Here is a 19,253-nt window from a genome sequence, read left to right on the forward strand (position 1 = left end):
GTTTGACTCAAGAATTAGGCACATTAAATATAGGCATGATGGAAAAAAGTGTAGCAGATTACAAATGTTGTTAGGCGATTTTTGTCAAACACAAACCGAAAGACATGATCTGTACTGTGCGATTAATTTGAGAAAAGCTTATTTTAACGCAATCATTTTAGTGAAGCAACACTACCATATTGTCAAAAAAATAAAAAATCTTTTCACCAAATGAAAATGATTCTGATGTAACGATAGAAAGATGACACGACTACCTCACCATTAAACTCTGAAACCAAATACCATGATATGTATGTTTATTGTATTGTGTCCAAACAATGGAGGAAAAGCTACTGTACAAAAGGGGAAATTATTGTTTACAATGCAACTGTGAATGCAAGTACACTGCACAAGGAATGTGTTCAACTTACATGTCCTAATTTCATGCTTGCGAACTTTTTGAAATCACCATGATTAAAAACATAAATATTATGGGTGTATATAAATGGCATCTTTTGAGCTGTTTTTTCCCCCCCCAAGATGAAATTACCAGATCTTAGAAAATAGAAATAAGTGCTCAATCTTAGGGTCCAAAATCGAGAGTCCCCCCTCCAAAATAAGGAGAGTTGGCAAGTATATTAAATTTTTGAATTCTAGATGACTGCAAAAGCTTGTATAGACCAAAAGTTACTAGATGTAAAAGTACAGAAGGCAGTACCCACAAAGATTCAGGTCAAAGACTTCAAATGAGTGTTATTTTCAGGATGTTTAGTGCTAAGTGTAACATGTTTAGTACTACATGTACCAGTAAATATAGTAAAGAACATATAATGGATAAAGGGAAAACTTTGCATGTGTAACTTTTACACAACATTAGGGGAGTTAACATCTATTCCTAAATTGACTCGCAGAAATTCCATTTTCAGAGTTCTACTTCCAAATTATTCCCTAAAAATCAAATACTTCTAGACGATAACAATCAAACATTTCCCGACAACAATCTAAAACTTTCTGATAACAAACCCGAAACTTTCTGACAACAAAACCAAGACTTCAATAATGTATTCTTCAGATATAAAACTATCAGAACATACACATTCATGGTAACAGGAGGCTAGAGAAAATTCGAAAATTGATTTTTTTATTAGGATTAGTCATTACATAAAGCAGAATAGTTATAGGTAGATTTGATTGTCGATCAATATGTGTGGTGCTGGCAAGAGGAATGCAAAGGAGAAATGTGACATACATACACCTTAAGTAAATTTGTCAGAATATTTTACAAAAATTGTTGCATATCCACTTGACCATAACTTGTCAACTTATTAATCGGTTATCTTTCAATTCATTCTACAGTGTATATCAATCAACCACTTACGAATGAGGAACAAGGACCCTGGATCTACTTCAAAAATAGAGTCCTTAAAGAAAGTTCATTTAAGGATTGAATTCTGTTTTGTTGAGGTTTATGGGGTATAAACCTCAATGGGTCTTGAGACAAATTTTATTCGCAATTCATCTGAATTTGTCTCAAGACCCATTGAGGCTTATACCCCATAAACCTCAACAAAATGGGATTCTATCCTTATATTTACATTCAGAGCGATATTGATATTTGTTCGGATAATTTCAAAAATACCGGTCTTGTGCAAGTCTAACACCACGGAAGGTATCAAAACTTATGACATCATCTCTCACTGTGAGACGTCGTCCTGGTAAGATGAATAAGCAAATTAAGATGACACTTAGTTTTTGAATTCAATTGAATATTTTTGAAAAAAAAAAAAAAAAAATGAAAACAATCTATGAATGGAACTCCTTTCCGTGCTCCGCGGAATAACAGAGTAATCAGGTTGATAATATGCTGATGTATTCATACGCCAACTGAAAAGTTCATTGAAAAATAACGCTTCAAATGTTAAGTAGGTATATTGAGTCCAAGTTCAGTAGAAATGTAAATATACTAACTTACCATTGAAATACAATACAGGGAGCCGTCTGACTTGGCTCTGGTAGTTTAGTAATTTATGTTACCGACTCTACAATCATCTTAACTGGCCTGCAGTTTTTAAGTAACTCATCTGACTTGGCTCCAGTACTAGAGAGACCGCTACTAAAAGACTCCTCTACTTCACTCATAATAAGTGCTGTGGAGAAATATAATCCATTCTTTACAGCGCGACCTGATTCGAGTCATGTTTATTAGGCAGTAGGGTGAGGTAGAGGAAAAGAAATTTACATATGAAGATAAAATAAACTTGACACCATCATTATTGATTTATTTACTATTGAGACAGATAATTTGAACACATTACATGTAGTAGGCAACAGATCCTGTACTGGGACATACTACTAGCCTTTATACTACATATATTGTCTGCTGTTGACACCATTATGGTGTTTTTGTTTTTGTTTGTCTGTTTTTTAATTGCATTGCCTTAAATTACTTACAAACGAAAGTAATAATATTGGTAATAAAATGTTTGGACTGATATGGGCGGCACCCAACACTGTCACCAAAGAGCTAGTGCTGTTTAATTTATATGTAATCGGTTTCCAGCATCTATGTGTTGTTTTACATCAAATAGATTTGTCTTGAATTACAAATACAGAAGTTTTCAATTTCAATAAAGTGAATCAATACCTTAATGCTATATAACTATGTTCGAAATTCTGTCTGTATTAACACAGAATTACATTTTTCATGAACTGTAGGTACGTACAGTGTAACTGTACAAGGCTGCAAAATACACCGTCCACTCGTACAGTAAGCATTGTCACAGTACACACATTACACAACAGAATTCAAAATTAATCATCGCTACTGATGGGTAAAATTAGGACCAGCGAAACATGAATTTTAAGGCCTTTCATTAATCAAGTATCACACCGTAAAAATACAACATGAAGGACTGACGATAGCAATTATGAAGTAGAGATGAAATTTAACTTTGCGGACAAGTATCAGCACTGTCTGATCAAAACCAGCTCTTCACTCTTATCCAACTCAAAACGTTACCATGGTTATGACAGACAAGTAGCAATGTTTATAGTTTAGGGGTAATAATACATTTTCTTTTCATTGCTGTGTCACTGTTCACTTGACCAACATGGTAAAAATTGAAATGTTTGAAAAATTCAATTTAATATAGGATAATATACCTAAAGAAAGGAATCATGGATCCTATTGAAATATATCCAACAACTTGCATTAAATACATGCTTGCTTAAGGCTTCTCTTTGTCTTATTTTTTTCAATTTTGGAGAAAATCACCAACAATTGCCCGTCACATTTAAAATGTTTTTCTTGGAATAGCCCTAATTCAATTCACTTCATTTTCACAAATAAGGTGATTTGAAAAAATACTTACTATGAAGAAAACAAAAGTAATCCTCCCATAATATATCCATAAAATATCACAATGACATTTTTAATATAAGTATACAACCTTTACTATGATAATGTTCTGGCAAGTATTTTTGTATTTACCTAGTACATAAAACTGTAAATATGGAAACTCTTGTGCCGTGAATTCTTTAAGCCGATATCCATAACAAAATCAGCACGGAAGATATGTACTTTGTACATCTTCAATCAGATAATATTTATTGCAGCATAACCAATGCAAAAATGTTCACATCATAAACAATTGGAGGCAAGTCAAAAGCAAAAATTGTACACCCACTAAAAAACTTCCACTTAACAGTAAAACATTGTGTCTGACCATAATACAGCTTAAACTATGTATCGAGCTTAAACAGACACCAGCCATATAAGGTTTTTGGATGTGAAGAGCTGATCGTCAACAGACAAGCACCAGCACCGGTAGACATTATAAATATGTATGGGTATAGACAATGCTACTAATGCTTCTTCTTCCTTCTTCGTCCCTTCTTTCCTGTGGTGGTTGAAGTATTCCAGGTCGGACCGTTCTGTGAGGGAGGAGGCTGAGGGGTCTGAGGTTGTTGCCATTGGTTACCGTTTCCGTCTGTATGCATGGCTTGATGGAATAAATGATTGATGAAATCTTCTAAATCCGCTTCCCTGTAATACGAAAATATTTAATCAGTCTTAACGAATGTACTTTAGAACATGGGATGTGAATTTTCAGATATCTTTCAAAAATAATAGGAAACAAAGGAGAACAAAGTTGTATTTTTGCTAATTACACTAAATGTTACAAAAGTAATAGAGGAATCTTATGCACAATGTGTTTAGATAATCAAACGTAGAAAAACATGTTGTCACTTTTGAGTATGATTTTTTTTATACCTTTAAGTGTGTTCTGTTGTACAATAGTAGATTGTTTATGTAAAATCTGGTCATCTACAAAAGTATCTTTTGCCACCTAGCACCAGATTTATTTGAATACCATTCCCTGTCCTGCCACTGATTTACTCTATTCTGGTATTTTTGCCACCCAGTAACTAATTTAAATCTAATTTCCGCCCTTATCCAGCAATTGGTTAATTTCCACAAAAGCAGCTTTCCTAAACCATATTTCCCATGTCCAACAACAGATTTTCACCTATAAAATTGAATGCAGAACTTCACTAAACATCTACTAGTGGGTGTTGGAGTGCATTTTCCTTGTGTTTACTCCAATAAAGTATCTTTCCTTATCTATCAACTATTTTTTCTAATCAAGTAGCTTTTTTCTTCCAGCAACTAATTTATTAAGTTGCAAACATGTGTTACTGGCCCTGAAGTATTGTTATTCTAAACATTCTTTAAATCAAACCATTTTTTCAGAAATCTATGCGACCCATTACTGTTAAGAGCTAACACACCAAGGAAGTTATACATTCTGAGCCTTTTTTGCATTTCTGATAGAGACTAAGCTAAGACTTCTGATGACAAATGGCGTTGTGAAATTTAAACCAAGCATATTTGTGTTCCAGAAACAGAACATGAACGTTTGACCTGAAATAAATTCAAATGCTTTCCAATAATGATGTCAGATTCTTTATCTGTACACTATTTCTTTACCCTGTTCTCTGTTGATTGGAATTTCCACGACTGCCTTCCGTTGCTATCCTATAGAACACATGATGGGCACTGGCTTGCATATGTTTAAAGAAATCCTTCTGCAAGAGGAATCAAATAGCATCATAGGATTATATAGATAGGGTCCACATCATATTGACAGAAGTTTGTCTGGTTCTAAATTAAAAGGATTAGGATTAAGATTTATTGCGATAAATAACTTTCAAATTAACGGCTGTAACAAGATAATATTATCATATTGTAAGAAACTCTCCCGCATGTATTATCATTGCCCTTAAACAAGAGGGCAGATTAATAATGCATCAAAAAATGTGACATATTTATGTAGATTTCATGAACAAGAGGGAAAATCCAACGCTGGGCAAATAAATTATTAAATACCCTAACCCTTTTCATGTATTATTTTAAAGAACAGCTATGACTGTCTGAAGGTATCTTCCAAACCACTTATGTTTAATTCACACACAAAAAACATTCCATAAGACATGAGCAAGCAATAACTTAGGGTTACACCAAAATAAACATAATTTCAACTCTGGCTGTTCTTACCTTACATGCTACCCATTCTGTAATGTCATAAATTTGTCCTTCCATGCATGCAAAGTAATGCCACAGGAAACCTAAATAGGAAGTCTCTGCCCAAACATCACCCTGTCAATACAAACAAGTTTTTTACATAGAAAATGAAATAATTCAACAGGCGTAAGGTTGGGGAAAATGTCAACACTATATCAAGGCACCTTTAGATGTAGATTGTCAGACAGCATTTAGAACCCATCTAGCAAGTAAATGTCAACACTGTATCAAGGCACATTTGGATATAGATTGTCCGGCAGCATTTAGAAACCACCTTGCAGGTAAATGTCAACACTGTATCAAGGCACATTTGGATATAGATTGTCCGATAACATTTAGAATCCATCTAGCAAGTGTAGATAAATGTCAACACTATCTCAAGGCACCTTTAGGTATAGATTGTCCGACGGCATTTAGAAACCATCTCGCAAGTGTAGTTAAATGCCAACACTATATCAAGACACATTTAGATATAGAGTGTCCGACAGCATTTTGAAACCATCTTGCAAGTAAGTGTCAACACTATATCATGGCACATTTAGATATATATTTTCCGACAGCATTTAGAGACCATCTTGCAAGTAAGTGTCAACACTATATCGAGGCACATTTAGATATGGATTGTCCGACAGCATCTAGAAACCATCTTGCATGTAAATGTCAACACTGTATCAAGGCACATTTAGCTATAGATTGTCCGACCGCACTTACAAACCATCTAGCAAGTAAATGTCAACACGATATCAAGGCACATTTGGATATAGATTGTCCGAGAGCATTTAGAAACCACCTTGCAAGTAAATGTTAACACTATATCAAGGTACATTTAGATATAGAGTGTCCGACAGCATTTAATAACCATCTAGCAAGTTTAGTTAAATGTCAACCCTATATCAAGGCACCTTTACATATAGATTGTCCGATAGCATTTAGAAACCATGTAGCAAGTGTAGTTAAACGTCAACACTATATCAGGGCACATTTAGATATGGATTGTCCGACAGCACTTAGAAACCATCTAGTAAGTGTAGTTAAATGGCAACACTATATCAAGGTACCTTTAGATATAGACTGTCCGGCAGCTTTTAGAATCCATCTAGCAAGTAAATGTCAACGCTATATCAAGGCACAGTTAGATATAGATTGTCAGACAGCATTTAGAAAACATCTAGCAAGTGTATTTAAATGTCAACACTAGATCATGGCACATTTAGATATGGATTGTCCGACAGCATCTAGAAACCATCTTGCAAGAAAATGTCAACACTATCTCAAGGCACCTTTAGTTATAGATTGTCCGACAGCACTTAGAAACCATCTTGCATGTAAATGTCAACACTGTATCAAGGCACATTTAGATATGGATTGTCCGACAGCACTTAGAAACCATCTTGCAGGTAAATGTCAACACTGTATCAAGGCACATTTAGATATAGATCGTCCGACAGCATTTAGTAACCATCTTGCAAGTAAATGTTAACACTATATCAAGGTACCTTTAGATATAGAATGTCCGACAGCATTTGGAAACCATCTAGCAAATGTAGTTAAATGTCAGCACTATATCAAGGCATCTTTAGATCTAGATTGTCCGACAGCATCTAGAAACCATCTTGCATGTAAATGTCAACACTGTATCAAGGCACATTTGGATATAGATTGTCCGTCAGCATTAAGAATCCATCTATCAAGTGTACTTAAATGTCAACCCTATATCAAGGCACCATTAGATATAGATTGTCGGACAGCATTTAGAAAACATCTAGCAAGTGTAGGTAAATGTCAACACTATCTCAAGGCACCTTTAGTTATAGATTGTCCGACCGCATTTAGAAACCATCTAGCAATTTTAGTTAAATGTCAACCCTATATCAAGGCACCATTAGATATAGATTGTCCGACAGCATTTTGAAACCATCTTGCAAGTAAGTGTCAACACTATATCAGGGCACCTTTAGATATAGAATGTCCGACAGCATTTTGAAACCATCTTGCAAGGAAATGTCAACACTATCTCAAGGCACCTTTAGGTATAGATTGTCCGACCGCACTTACAAACCATCTAGCAAGTATAGTTAAATGTCAACACTATCTCAAGGCACCTTTAGATGTAGATTGTCAGACAGCATTTAGAACCCATCTAGCAAGTAAATGTCAACATTATATCAAGGCACCTTAGATATAGATTGTTCGACAGCATTTAGAAAGCATCTAGCAAGTGTAGATAAATGTCAACACTAGATCATGGCACATTTAGATATAGAGTGTCCGACAGCATTTTGAAACCATCTTGCAAGAAAATGTCAACACTATCTCAAGGCACCTTTAGTTATAGATTGTCCGACCGCACTTACAAACCATCTAGCAAGTGAAGTTAAATGTCAACAATATATCAAGGCACATTTGGATATAGATTGTCCGGCAGCATTTAGAAACCGTCTAGCAAGTAAATGTCAACACTAAATCAAGGCACATTTAAATATAGATTGTCCGACCGCATTTAGAAACCATCCTGCAAGTAAATGTCAACGCTATATCAAGGCACAGTTAGATATAGATTGTCTGACAGCATTTAGAAAACATCTAGCAAGTGTATTTAAATGTCAACACTAGATCATGGCACATTTAGATATAGATTGTTCGACAGCATTTAGAAGCCATCTTGCAAGTAAGTGTCAACACTATATCATGGCACATTTAGATATAGAGTGTCCGACAGCATTTGGAAACCATCTAGCAATTTTAGTTAAATGTCAACTCTATTTCAAGGAACATTTAGATATAGAGTGTCCGACAGCATTTAGAAACCATCTAGCAAGTGAAGTTAAATGGTAATGTAATAACATTAACGGCAACACTATTGAAGACAATCAAAACTACTTCATAAATTTACTTTTGTTAAATGAGCAAAAATATTATATTTCTAAAGATGGTGTCATCATTTAACCGTCACCACGGCAACCTTTTTATCAGGCTGTCGTTTACAATTTACTGATATGCTGAACCAGAAGTGTTCACTTGTCACAAAAAACTTGACAGCCTCACATTTGTGAATGTAGACACAACTCACAAAATTTTACATAATTGAGGTCCCTTGAATAATGATATTTGTAAAGAGCTTATCATCATCTTACCTCCTTAGCCGAGTGGCGTATATTACATCTCTTACAGAAACGGGCACTATACCAGGGTCGATCAATTAATGTTCGCCTGTGTTTCCCTCCACAGTTGTCACAACGCATCATGTTAGCTGCCTGTAATAGACAAATATTGGGACAGGCTGACTTAAGATCCATCAACACTCCCCAAATACTGGCCAACTGTTTGTATATATAATGTTTAGTGACACAGCTTTTTAGTCATAAAGGACTTTCCTTCAAAATACATCTCCTAGAAAATGGGTGATGAACAAGAAAATTCTGTAAAATAAAGATATTGCCCCGCTCCCACATTGATGGAAATGGAGCTAAACACCATTTTAACCAAAGAACTGTAGATAAACTCAAAGTCTCACCAACATCAGTGAAGAAGAAAATATAGGTCATAGAGACCAGCATTTAATATATTGGTGTAGTATTCCTGAAGATTTATTAAACATGATGAAATCTGATAACTTGTACTTTCAATAGTAAAGTAATGGAGCTAAACTCTAAATCTAACCGATAAAAGATGCATTTCGTAGGGAAAAGACAAATACACATGCATGCCATGTCTCCTAATGCGACAGGGGTATACAAACAGGAGATAGCCTTATTTTCAAACACCTATTTACCCCAGGGTTGGATAAAGGAAGCATGTTGGAATGGATTGAAACGGAATTATTGAAGCAACAGTTATTTGTTATAACCCCGATGTAAATAAATATAGTAACAAGACAGATTAATACATTGTTGTCAACGTCATTTATATAGCCCATCTTCCCCCCACTTATAAGAAAGCAACGCTGACCAGATATTAAGGTGTGACTTATTACCTTTTGCACTTTAATTTCCCCCCAAATCCTTTCTTATGAACTTCTATGCAATTTACTACGTATACTTTACATACATTTCAGCATTAAGCAACATTTGGTTTTCCCTTTGGGTTATAAATATTAAACTTACCTCTTGTAATTTTGTCAACAGGTCTTTCTACAAAAACAAATAAGACAATCTAATTAAAGGAGGTAAATGATGTTTAGTCCCCGTTCTTAACCAGAAATGCAACCAATTTGTTTACAGGAAATATTCAATATTAAGCCTTGAAAATCTTGACAAATCAGGATCAATTGACAAACAGCTGCTGAATTCACGAAATCAACTTATAAATAGAACGGACACCACTTTAAGCAAAGCACATAAAATACTTACTAAAACCACTTCAACCTCTGTAGCTTCAAAATCGTAACTTTTGCGCTTTTCCTACAAAACGAAGAATTTATTTTCAACTTGTTATCAAACCATAAAGAATGTTCTTAAGTAAAACAAATTGAGAAAAGGTAGCTCAAAATGCATGGAATGGTCTTCAAATAATTCTTTGAAGACTTGGTCTTCATTGTATTCTCGTTAGTAATTCAACAGTCTTATTCTGGTCTACCGTCCCTGAAAATGCTAGGGAGACCTTACATGTCTTACATTAGTAAGCTGTTGTTCGTAGGGGCTGTGAAATATTCCTACATACATCATATACATACAATCTTTCGCACTTGCGAAACCCTAGTAATCCTTTGTAGCATTTCTAAGTGAAAGATATATGTACACAAAATTTCAGGATGAACCTATGTCCTTTTTGATGTTTCAATCTATAGCTACCAGGTAATTACTCGTAAATGTATTTATTTTTAGTAAATTGTGTAAACAAGGCAACCAATTTTTGCTGATTGTTTATACACATGAACAGTGTATTACTTACCGGTTCACCAATTAACTCAAAAGCATGTCCTAAAATCTTAAAGGCCTCTTCTGCACCTGGCTGCTTATTCTGAAACAACAACATTTCAAATTTTATTACTGAATTTATTAAATAGATTTGACAATGTACAAAGTAGAAACAACTTTATAAGGTCAAAATGAGTCGACAAAATGGAAATAACTTGATATTAGACAATGAAGATGATATGCATACTTTAAAAAGATATTTTTAGAATTTTGTCACAAAAACTTTTCCCTCCATGAAAATTGTTTTAGGTTGGCAATTATGATGTTATGTTCACCAAATAGGTCTGTCCTGGCCAAAGTTTCAAAATTTGCTGGATTTTTCTCCAATTCTCATATAAAACAAGAGTCGTTTGATTACCTTGTCTGGATGCACAAGAACAGCTTGTTTTCTATAATATTTTCTAATATCGTCATCACAGGCATCAGAGCGTAGACCTAATATACTGAAAACGCCAAGAGTGTCAAGTGAATATAACGCAACAACCTACACAAAACTTGGGGGCAGTTGAATTAATCTGATCTCAGTTTAGCAATGAATACAATTTACCCTTACAAGTAAAATTGTAGAATAACAATCATTAAATCGTAATCGGTAATTAGTTAGTGGCCACATACATTTGAACACAAAACAGATGAAGTACTTCTCAATCTGTAGGCTTTTAGACAACATAATCTGATCAGCATGTAGTCAGGGGAAATAACTCTGCAGATGTACACCAGGTAGCTCAGTTTTATTAAGGTCCAGCTTCACTCTGATGTAGCTTTACTCTGAATGATTTATTATGGGAATTGTTTGCCGAGTGTGGAGCTTACCTGTATGGATCTTTCCCCTTACAAGCTAAAAGCCTCTGCATGGCTTCATCACCTGAAAAATTAAACAAATATTGAAACTTCATATCAATATTTAATAGGCAATTTTCAAAGAAGCACTGTTAATATCAAGATTACTCTGCTATATAAACCTTGTAAAAGACATGTGACAGGAAACAAATATGTTTTTGCTTGGCCTTACAATGTCTATCAAGTCATCTCGTTTTTCAATGTTTCCAGAACTCTGATTTCCTTATATCAGCAGACACTCTCTCACTAACATTTCAACTTCAACCAACAATTCATTTCTAATGTTATTACAATGTTTACGAACAAGCTCTTTCATAACGGCTTTAATTAATGTTTTTTTTCGTTGCAGACGTTTTTTACACTGAAACAGACTGCTGAGACAAGTTTCGACACATAAACTAATGGAGCTAAATGCAAGGCCTAACAAAAGTCAGTGAATAGAAAAAATACATGTCACAGTGACCTACATTTGATACATTGCTGTAACGACTCCTTAATATGCATCAACATGTTAAGTTCGATGATAATTGGATTTCTAGTAGGAAGAATAAGACAGCAAATTTAAAGTCTAACCAAAGAAAAGTGAAGTAGAAAAATAAGTCACCGTGACTCGCATATGAAGTTTTATTAATGTTGAACATCTAATATTTGAGTTATGGAGCTAAACTCAAAGACATACAAACTTAAGGATGGAAAAGACATACACTTGATATCCCTTCCACTATGTGACTGGGCCACGAAATTTAAACACATATGTGATGCAGTAATAAGGCAACTAATGATATTACTAACCTGTTGTGATATTACTGGCCTGTTGTGATATTACTAACCTGTTGTGATATTACTAACCTGTTGAGGGCAAAGGTATGCTTTCTTCCAGTCCAATTTTTCGTGTTCCACTTCCTGGTGGCCAGGAATTGGTATCTTTAAAATATCTTTTCAAAATATAGGTTTTCACTAGGTAAGAAATCTTTGACCAAGCAATACCAACCACATGAACAATCAAATTGACTCTGAAAAATAAATAAAATGAATAATTAAAAAACAAACAAATATATGTAACTTTCTTTTACTATTTTTTTATCTTAATTTTCCCGATTTTTACTATTTTATGTATGAATCCCTAATTCACTAAGTACAAGATAACAACCTAGATGTGAAATTCATGTAAACTTATCACTTTAAATATGAAATCAGTTTGATTTCCATTATTTCTGGTCTTTAGAAAATGTAAATATACTTAATCCACAAAGCATTGATTACTTTTGTATAGATTATACAAGAAATCATATATATATATATACAAAATTATAGCTCAGAGCTCTAACATATCAAATGCAATGTTTTTCAAACTCAAGGAAGGGATATACATGTATTATGTAATTACCAGTGTGAGATTGATGAGTTTTACTGAGGAAAGACAAACTTCTTATCCTTTGTCTTATGTTTTATATTTGAAAATGGCCAGCGACAGGATACAGCCTACAATATGCTCATTTAGCTGTCAAACCTGCCTCATGACGAGGGAGACTCCCTCGTTTTTAACAAAATTTACTAATCTCCCTCGAAACTCTCTCAGTCAAGTCAAAACTCGCACAAACTCAAAATCTAAATTCTGTGGTCAAATGATCCCCTAGTTACTACAGCCAGGGTGTGTGTAATGATAATAACAGGTGTGTCTGAATCAAATGAATGCTTTTTTGGAGTTATTTTGGTACATAAAAAAGGGAAAGAGAAATTGAGCAAACAGTTTCAGTCAAGTTTCACACACTTTCTCCCTCATTGGAAATGTGGAATGAGGGAGATCTAGTTCATAGTAGGTTTCAGAGGTTGACACCTATGTATGTTTAAATGACTATTGTGTACCAAAATGAGGAAATTTCATGATGCAGCCCACACAAAGCTTAAATATTATCATACTTACAGGTAGATGATTAGTCCAAAGACAAGAAGCAGTGTTGTGACCAGAGTGGACCAGAGGATGGAGAGAAGGTACCGCACCTTGTCATAAACATAGTTAATCCATTCATCTGTAAAACAAAACAATCACACACTCAACACTAACCATGGCCTTTGGACATTAGCTTCTGCCATTTTATTAAATTTTATCGTCATGAAAGAAGCATAAAATGGATGACCTGTAACACAGTAATACATAGGGACAAAGCAGTATAATTAGATACTGAGGTAAATGGACAAAATTGGCAAAATTGGGAATTGCAAATTTGTTCTTTAGAAGAAGCAGAAATGTTGGAGATAATCACAGACCATGGCAATTGACTTCCAATTCATATCTAATAATTACTGCAAGTTTTGCACAACTGATCAATTGGCAGTGTTTTAGGTCAACATCTGTACGCTATATAATCACCTATGTATTCCTGGTCAAATGTCGACTCCAGAAACATGGGTCTGCGACCACCTCTACCGTTCCTGGTGGCAGGACCAGGACCTGTGGAATCTGCTGTATAATGAGCACTGGAGTGTCTAGATTTTTTGTCAGCCTTCCCATTCTGCACAATGTTTTCATGTTTTTTACATTCCGAGTCTTTGGATTGTGCATTTTGATTAGTCCTCTTTCTTGTCGAGTCTCTCAGGTCATTGTTGATGAACTCTGTTGACTTTTTGTGAGCCGACGATGAAGATTTGGTACCACTAGCAGGCTTCCCATTGTTGAGCATTGTGGTGGAGGCTCCTGAACATGTCTCTGGTGCTCTTTTTTCTTTTGTCTGAAAAATCCTTCTAGCATCAAAGAAGGATTTTGAAGCGGAACTTTTAGTATTATTTACTACTCTTTCTGACGAAGCATCAGACTGAGATCTCAGTTTGCTGACACTCTCTTCGTGTTTGACACTGCAGGCAGTTCGACCAGATGTCAAGGAGATGTCTTCTATACCACTGGTGCCACTGCTCATGCTGCTGGTGCTTCCTTTCCTCGTCAGTAGCGGGATACTGTCCATACTCACACCATTGTGTTTGTCGACTCCACCATCACTGGAGTTTAAGTCTTCAAATTGGTCAAGGCCATATTTGGAATCGGGAGAAACCTTGGACTCCATGTCGTCTCCATGACCAGACAGACTTTTGGAATGCTGGCGTTGTGTGTGTGGCCGTCTGATCAAAACGTGTGGTTTGTATGGTTTACTTACTGGATCAGCTAATTTCTTCTTCACTGTATCAGACTCTTCTGTGTCTTTACCAGACGGACTTTGCATTGGCTTTGCTTTAAGTGCTTTAGCAATGTCAGAATAGGTAGGTTTGCTGTTAGTCGTTCCAGCATTTAGTAGTCTCTCGGTGTTTTCTACACTGGTACCAGTACTGTGATCTTTTGACAGTGGTTCAGGGGTTCCAAAAGGGTCATACAAGGATTTCCAATTGGCTACAGCTTCTGCATATTTTTCCTTTCCCTCTTTGGCATTTTCTTGAAAGCTGGGGCTAAGTGTTTCCGGTGGACTAAAACTCTCCTGTATTGGAACTTCAACAGGGGGGGTAGTTCCAATACCAGATAGTAAATTTTGACAATTTGACAGGAAATTTCTGTGACTACTAATATCCAGGTCTCCTATAGAGGCACCATAAGGGGAATTAGAGGTACTGGAAGGTGTGAAAACATCCCATGCAAACGTTCCAGCTGACTCTGAAATGTTGTGAGTAGGCATACCAGTGAACTGAGTCCAGGGGTTATACAGTGGAGAAATGCCTCCCCCTAATTCCTCAGTTTGTCTCAAGGTGTTGATTTCCTCAAAACTAATACTATCAGCTTCACTGGGATGATGGTTTCCGTCACAGCTCCCTGTTCCATCAGAGTCGGCCATCTTGGCACTTTCTCACCTGCAATTATCAGCATATAATTCAATCAGTATTACCACTAGCTACACTGTATAACCTTTTCAAAAGGTTAATCACAAGCAAGCATTAAATAGTGATCATACAAGAATATAAAATAAACTGCTATAATGATAAAGCATATGGCATTCTCTGTATTTAGGTTTTATTATGTAATTTTATATGGGGAACACTGAAAATGCATTGTTAAGATCTTATTACTATATGTTTTTTCGTTTTCAAGAAAAAGGTTAGACTTTAAATTGTCCATCTATTATTGCAATTGGGGCATGTTTACCTAAAAAAACACACAAAAATTAGGAAAGAACACCATCTCTGGGATAACTACATGGGCTAATATTCAGTGCAAAAATTAAAACAAATGCAAAGAGAATTACTCATCTCTTCTAGTCACTAGTTAGATTTGAAAGCCGGAAAAGTAAAAAAATAAATAAATAATATATACATAAATTAATGATATTGTACCAATTATCTTCTTAAGGCTGAAAAAAAATGTGATTCATGTATCCTAACCTACCCTAGTAGATTTCCTGCTGACCCTAGAACATTTTATCATGATCACCTATCAGATACTTTTATCCAAGATCAAACAATTAGCCAGGTAAAGCTCAGTCACTAACTTAACTGTACAGATATACTTCCTGTTCTGGGAGCCTAACCCCATTCTTGACATCTTCACTGTCATTAAAATGTGTAGAAATGCATTGTGAATTTGATATAAAGTATAATATTGATCCATGAAAATGAAAAATAAAAGTAATGTAGTAACTAAATATCACATTAGTGTCTATATACGTTAAAGTCCTGGACTGTAATGGCAAGCTATTTTCATGAATCACATATTCTCTTGACTCCCATTGGAACACAATAATGACTCCATATTCAAAACATCATGACACGCTATTACTTGGATTAATTCGTAAACACTGGTTTAAGGGTCTGGTATATATATATATGCCTGCTGCTTTTCCCTGCTGTATGGTTATTTAAAATGCCATACTAGAGATATTGCACTTCAGGTTCGACAAGCCCCCTCAATGATGTTATTATACTGTAGATCACTCTAAACTTCTACCCACTGGAAAATACTTTTAAAAGAATCCAATCAAACAGAGATTTATATCTGTTATTGAAGTAGTACTTTAGTTATCAAAATGGTTCATAGCAATGCAGCGATTAAAGCAGGAATAGAAAGTTAGTACCCTTTTTTGAAATAGGGGAAACTATGCGCTGTAGGTGTATGACCGGTCCAGCGAGGGCTGCAGGCCGGGCCAGGGGGAGAGTACAAGAGGGGGCATGGATTTCATCTTTAATTTTGTTTCTCGCTGTTCATTATAGATTTTAAAATACCAGCAGCAACAATTAATATCAACACAGGGAAAACAAATTAAATCACTCACTCAGTTGTGGAACTGATTGAAAATTGAATGAAAAATGGAACCAAAAATATGTTTGTGTGGTAGTATTTTAGTTACAATAAAATAAAGCTGAATTTGGGGGAAAGAATGCCAAAATTGGAGAGGGGAACTGGCCCATATTCAGCCACAAAAAAAGGCCTGTATATAACTATATATCCATGCAATGTTGTTAATGTTGTCAACAGAAAGCTCTTCAAAAGAGAACCAACAGGCAAATCAGAAGTAACAGCTACAGCAACAGGGTTGTGGAAGCCTGGAATAGTCTGTCAAACAATTTGGTAAATGCCCTTAGTGTAAATAGTTTTAAACACAGGCTCAACAAGTTCTGGTCTGACCATCTCTGTAAATGCAATGCTTCGTGCATGCTCTACTAGCAAGTTCCTGTCCTGAACATTCAATATTTTAAGTTTACACTTCTTTTAAACCTGTAAAATTTCTGGATACTATTTCCTCTATACCAATACACACCAGAAGTCACGTATTAGTATAGGAATATTAAAACATGCCACAAGAAGCTACCTGAAGCTTAAATTCCATTGGTGGCGACTTAAGCTACCTGAAGCTTAAATTCCATTGGTGGCGACTTAACTATATCAACTATATCAAAAATGAGACATGAAAGGCCCAAATCTTTATAAAAATCTGTATACATGAATAAATGACCTCAATATTAAGTGTCCATAGGTGGCATTTATTGTTGTGATAAATACAAAGTCAGAACTGTTATAAACATTGTAACACTTTCCATTTACAATGTTTATAACATGTCTCGAGTTTATTTACCTACCTAGGTCAGATCACTTACTCTTTTCAACTCTTCGTTTTCTTATTCATAATAATCTGCAAAAATATACTACAACGGAACTTTACTATGATTTTTTGTGCATTCGAACCCCATGAATAAGCCTAACCATCAGGTTTTGTGGCAGGTAAGAGAAATTAAGCCCTATATGGCCAAGGTGCACCAATGAGCTTTAGATACTATATCATTCCTAACATTCAGTCAGGTCTCAAAAGACACTTGACATGTTTTAAGACCAGTGAACAATTCTTATGATCATGTAGACACCTCAGCAAAGGTGCCTTATTATTGACTACTTTAATTAACATTGCTGTGTACCATTTTAGTAGTAGACTGGTTTCGCCTGTTGTCAGTATAATGTATTCGGGTGGGGCGTACGGCTGGGTGTCTTCGGCAGTATGTTTCAGTGTGGTAGCACTATAAAGTCGGCATCAGTTCCGCGCTATCACAAGGAGACAAGCACGAACATATTGCAGCCTCCCAAAATACACACACATACACTACACGCATGCATCTTGCACACAGGGGAGGCCGTTCTCAAATGACCTTAGCTGTTAATAGGATGTTAAACAAAATCAAACAAACAAACCATTTTAGTAGCTAATGTACAAGTTCATTATATCAAAATTATATATCCGAATCCTGATGTTCAATTAGGGTATGTAAATAAGACTTATCAGAGAAGTTTTTATGTCAAACTCTTCTTCTACAAGTTCCAGGGGGCTAAAATATCTTCTTCTACAAGTTCCAGGGGGCTAAAATATCATCTTCTACAAGTTCCAGGGGGCTAAATTGTTGAAACATATATATGTGTTAAACTACAATAACGACTGCAATCACAACTGAGATATGCTAGAAAAATCATCGGTTTGTTATGCATGCAAATGATCAAATAATACTGGTACACACCCCTTATTCACCAAGAACGATAAATACTGTGAACCATTGTCAAACGAGGCACTTCCTATTCTTATATATTGTCAACAATCTGGGTTACAATCGTGATTTAGAGCGATTAATGAGACCGATCTACATCACGGAAAAGTATGCCGTTTTAATTATAACGAAGACAGATAACCATTTCCAATGCTAGTCTATCTGGATTTTGAATGTAGATCGAAGACCGAAAGACTACATTAGTTAAAATCTATTTTTAGACATTTTCTAAAACAGTAGGTTCTTGGGGGTGATGTCAAAACATGGGGTCGATATAAAAAGTGTTATGTTTTCACGTCTTATGATACATATCGTCAAATAAATCAGTTATTATTCTTACTAAATATTCCTTCAATGTCATAGAATATTCTCCTCCGTGATAACCAGACGTACAGTACATCCAGTGCAGCATCACATCCTTTCCACCGCCATCGGCATGGAGCAGTTGTCAACTCGAAAATCTCGCATTGAACCACGTGATCTTATAGTACGTATGCTTAGGACAAACGAGACTACGGCGTTATTTAAAAATCTTATCCCTATATCGAAAAGTATGGTCTATATTATATATCACTGCAACAATAACATTAATAAAGATAACAATTTTGATGTAGCTTTTTATAAAAAAAATAATTGATAAAGCATATTATCCAGAACTTATCTTTACTGTAGACGTGTAACGTGCTCAGAGAAATATACATAACGTTTATTTTTTTATTAAATTTTCATCATGCAGAGTCTCACAGTCGCCGCTGCTGTATTCTCAACCTTGTTAGATTTATAAACAGATGTTGTACTAGGCGGGTCATTTCGTAATTGATATAAGAAATGATATGAAATCTGGTTAATGATTTAAAAAAAAAACGTTCATTTAAATTTTAATACTACGCGAAACCCGATGCCAAAAGACCAACATTAAAATTATTTGTATA

General features: G+C 35.2%; 1 protein-coding gene across 1 annotated transcript; it reads right to left on the minus strand.

The window, feature by feature from the left end:
* Nucleotides 1-1,563: 1,563 nt before the first annotated feature.
* LOC110442804 lies at nucleotides 1,564-18,800 on the minus strand. The gene is made up of 13 exons (XM_021486603.1): nucleotides 18,662-18,800; nucleotides 13,691-15,150; nucleotides 13,244-13,349; nucleotides 12,169-12,332; nucleotides 11,293-11,344; nucleotides 10,838-10,922; nucleotides 10,454-10,522; nucleotides 9,913-9,963; nucleotides 9,667-9,693; nucleotides 8,698-8,817; nucleotides 5,537-5,638; nucleotides 4,970-5,067; nucleotides 1,564-4,024 (listed from the first exon to the last, which is right to left on the minus strand). The coding sequence occupies exons 2-13, from the start codon at nucleotides 15,132-15,134 to the stop codon at nucleotides 3,844-3,846; spliced, it is 2,499 nt and encodes an 832-aa protein (XP_021342278.1). The 5' UTR covers nucleotides 15,135-15,150; nucleotides 18,662-18,800; the 3' UTR covers nucleotides 1,564-3,843.
* Nucleotides 18,801-19,253: the final 453 nt, after the last annotated feature.

Source organism: Mizuhopecten yessoensis, unplaced genomic scaffold, assembly GCF_002113885.1.
Source record: "Mizuhopecten yessoensis strain PY_sf001 unplaced genomic scaffold, ASM211388v2 scaffold716301, whole genome shotgun sequence".
NCBI classification, from domain to species: domain Eukaryota; kingdom Metazoa; phylum Mollusca; class Bivalvia; order Pectinida; family Pectinidae; genus Mizuhopecten; species Mizuhopecten yessoensis.

Coding starts and splice junctions, on each gene's coding strand:
- LOC110442804 (XM_021486603.1), bottom strand. CDS start 15,134: ATGGCCGACTCTGATGGAACAGGGAGCTGTGACGGAAACCATCATCCC. Junction 13,350..13,690: donor ATTTGACCAGGAATACATAG/GTGATTATATAG, acceptor TTTGTTTTACAG/ATGAATGGATTAACTATGTT. Junction 9,964..10,453: donor TTGAGTTAATTGGTGAACCG/GTAAGTAATACA, acceptor TTCGTTTTGTAG/GAAAAGCGCAAAAGTTACGA.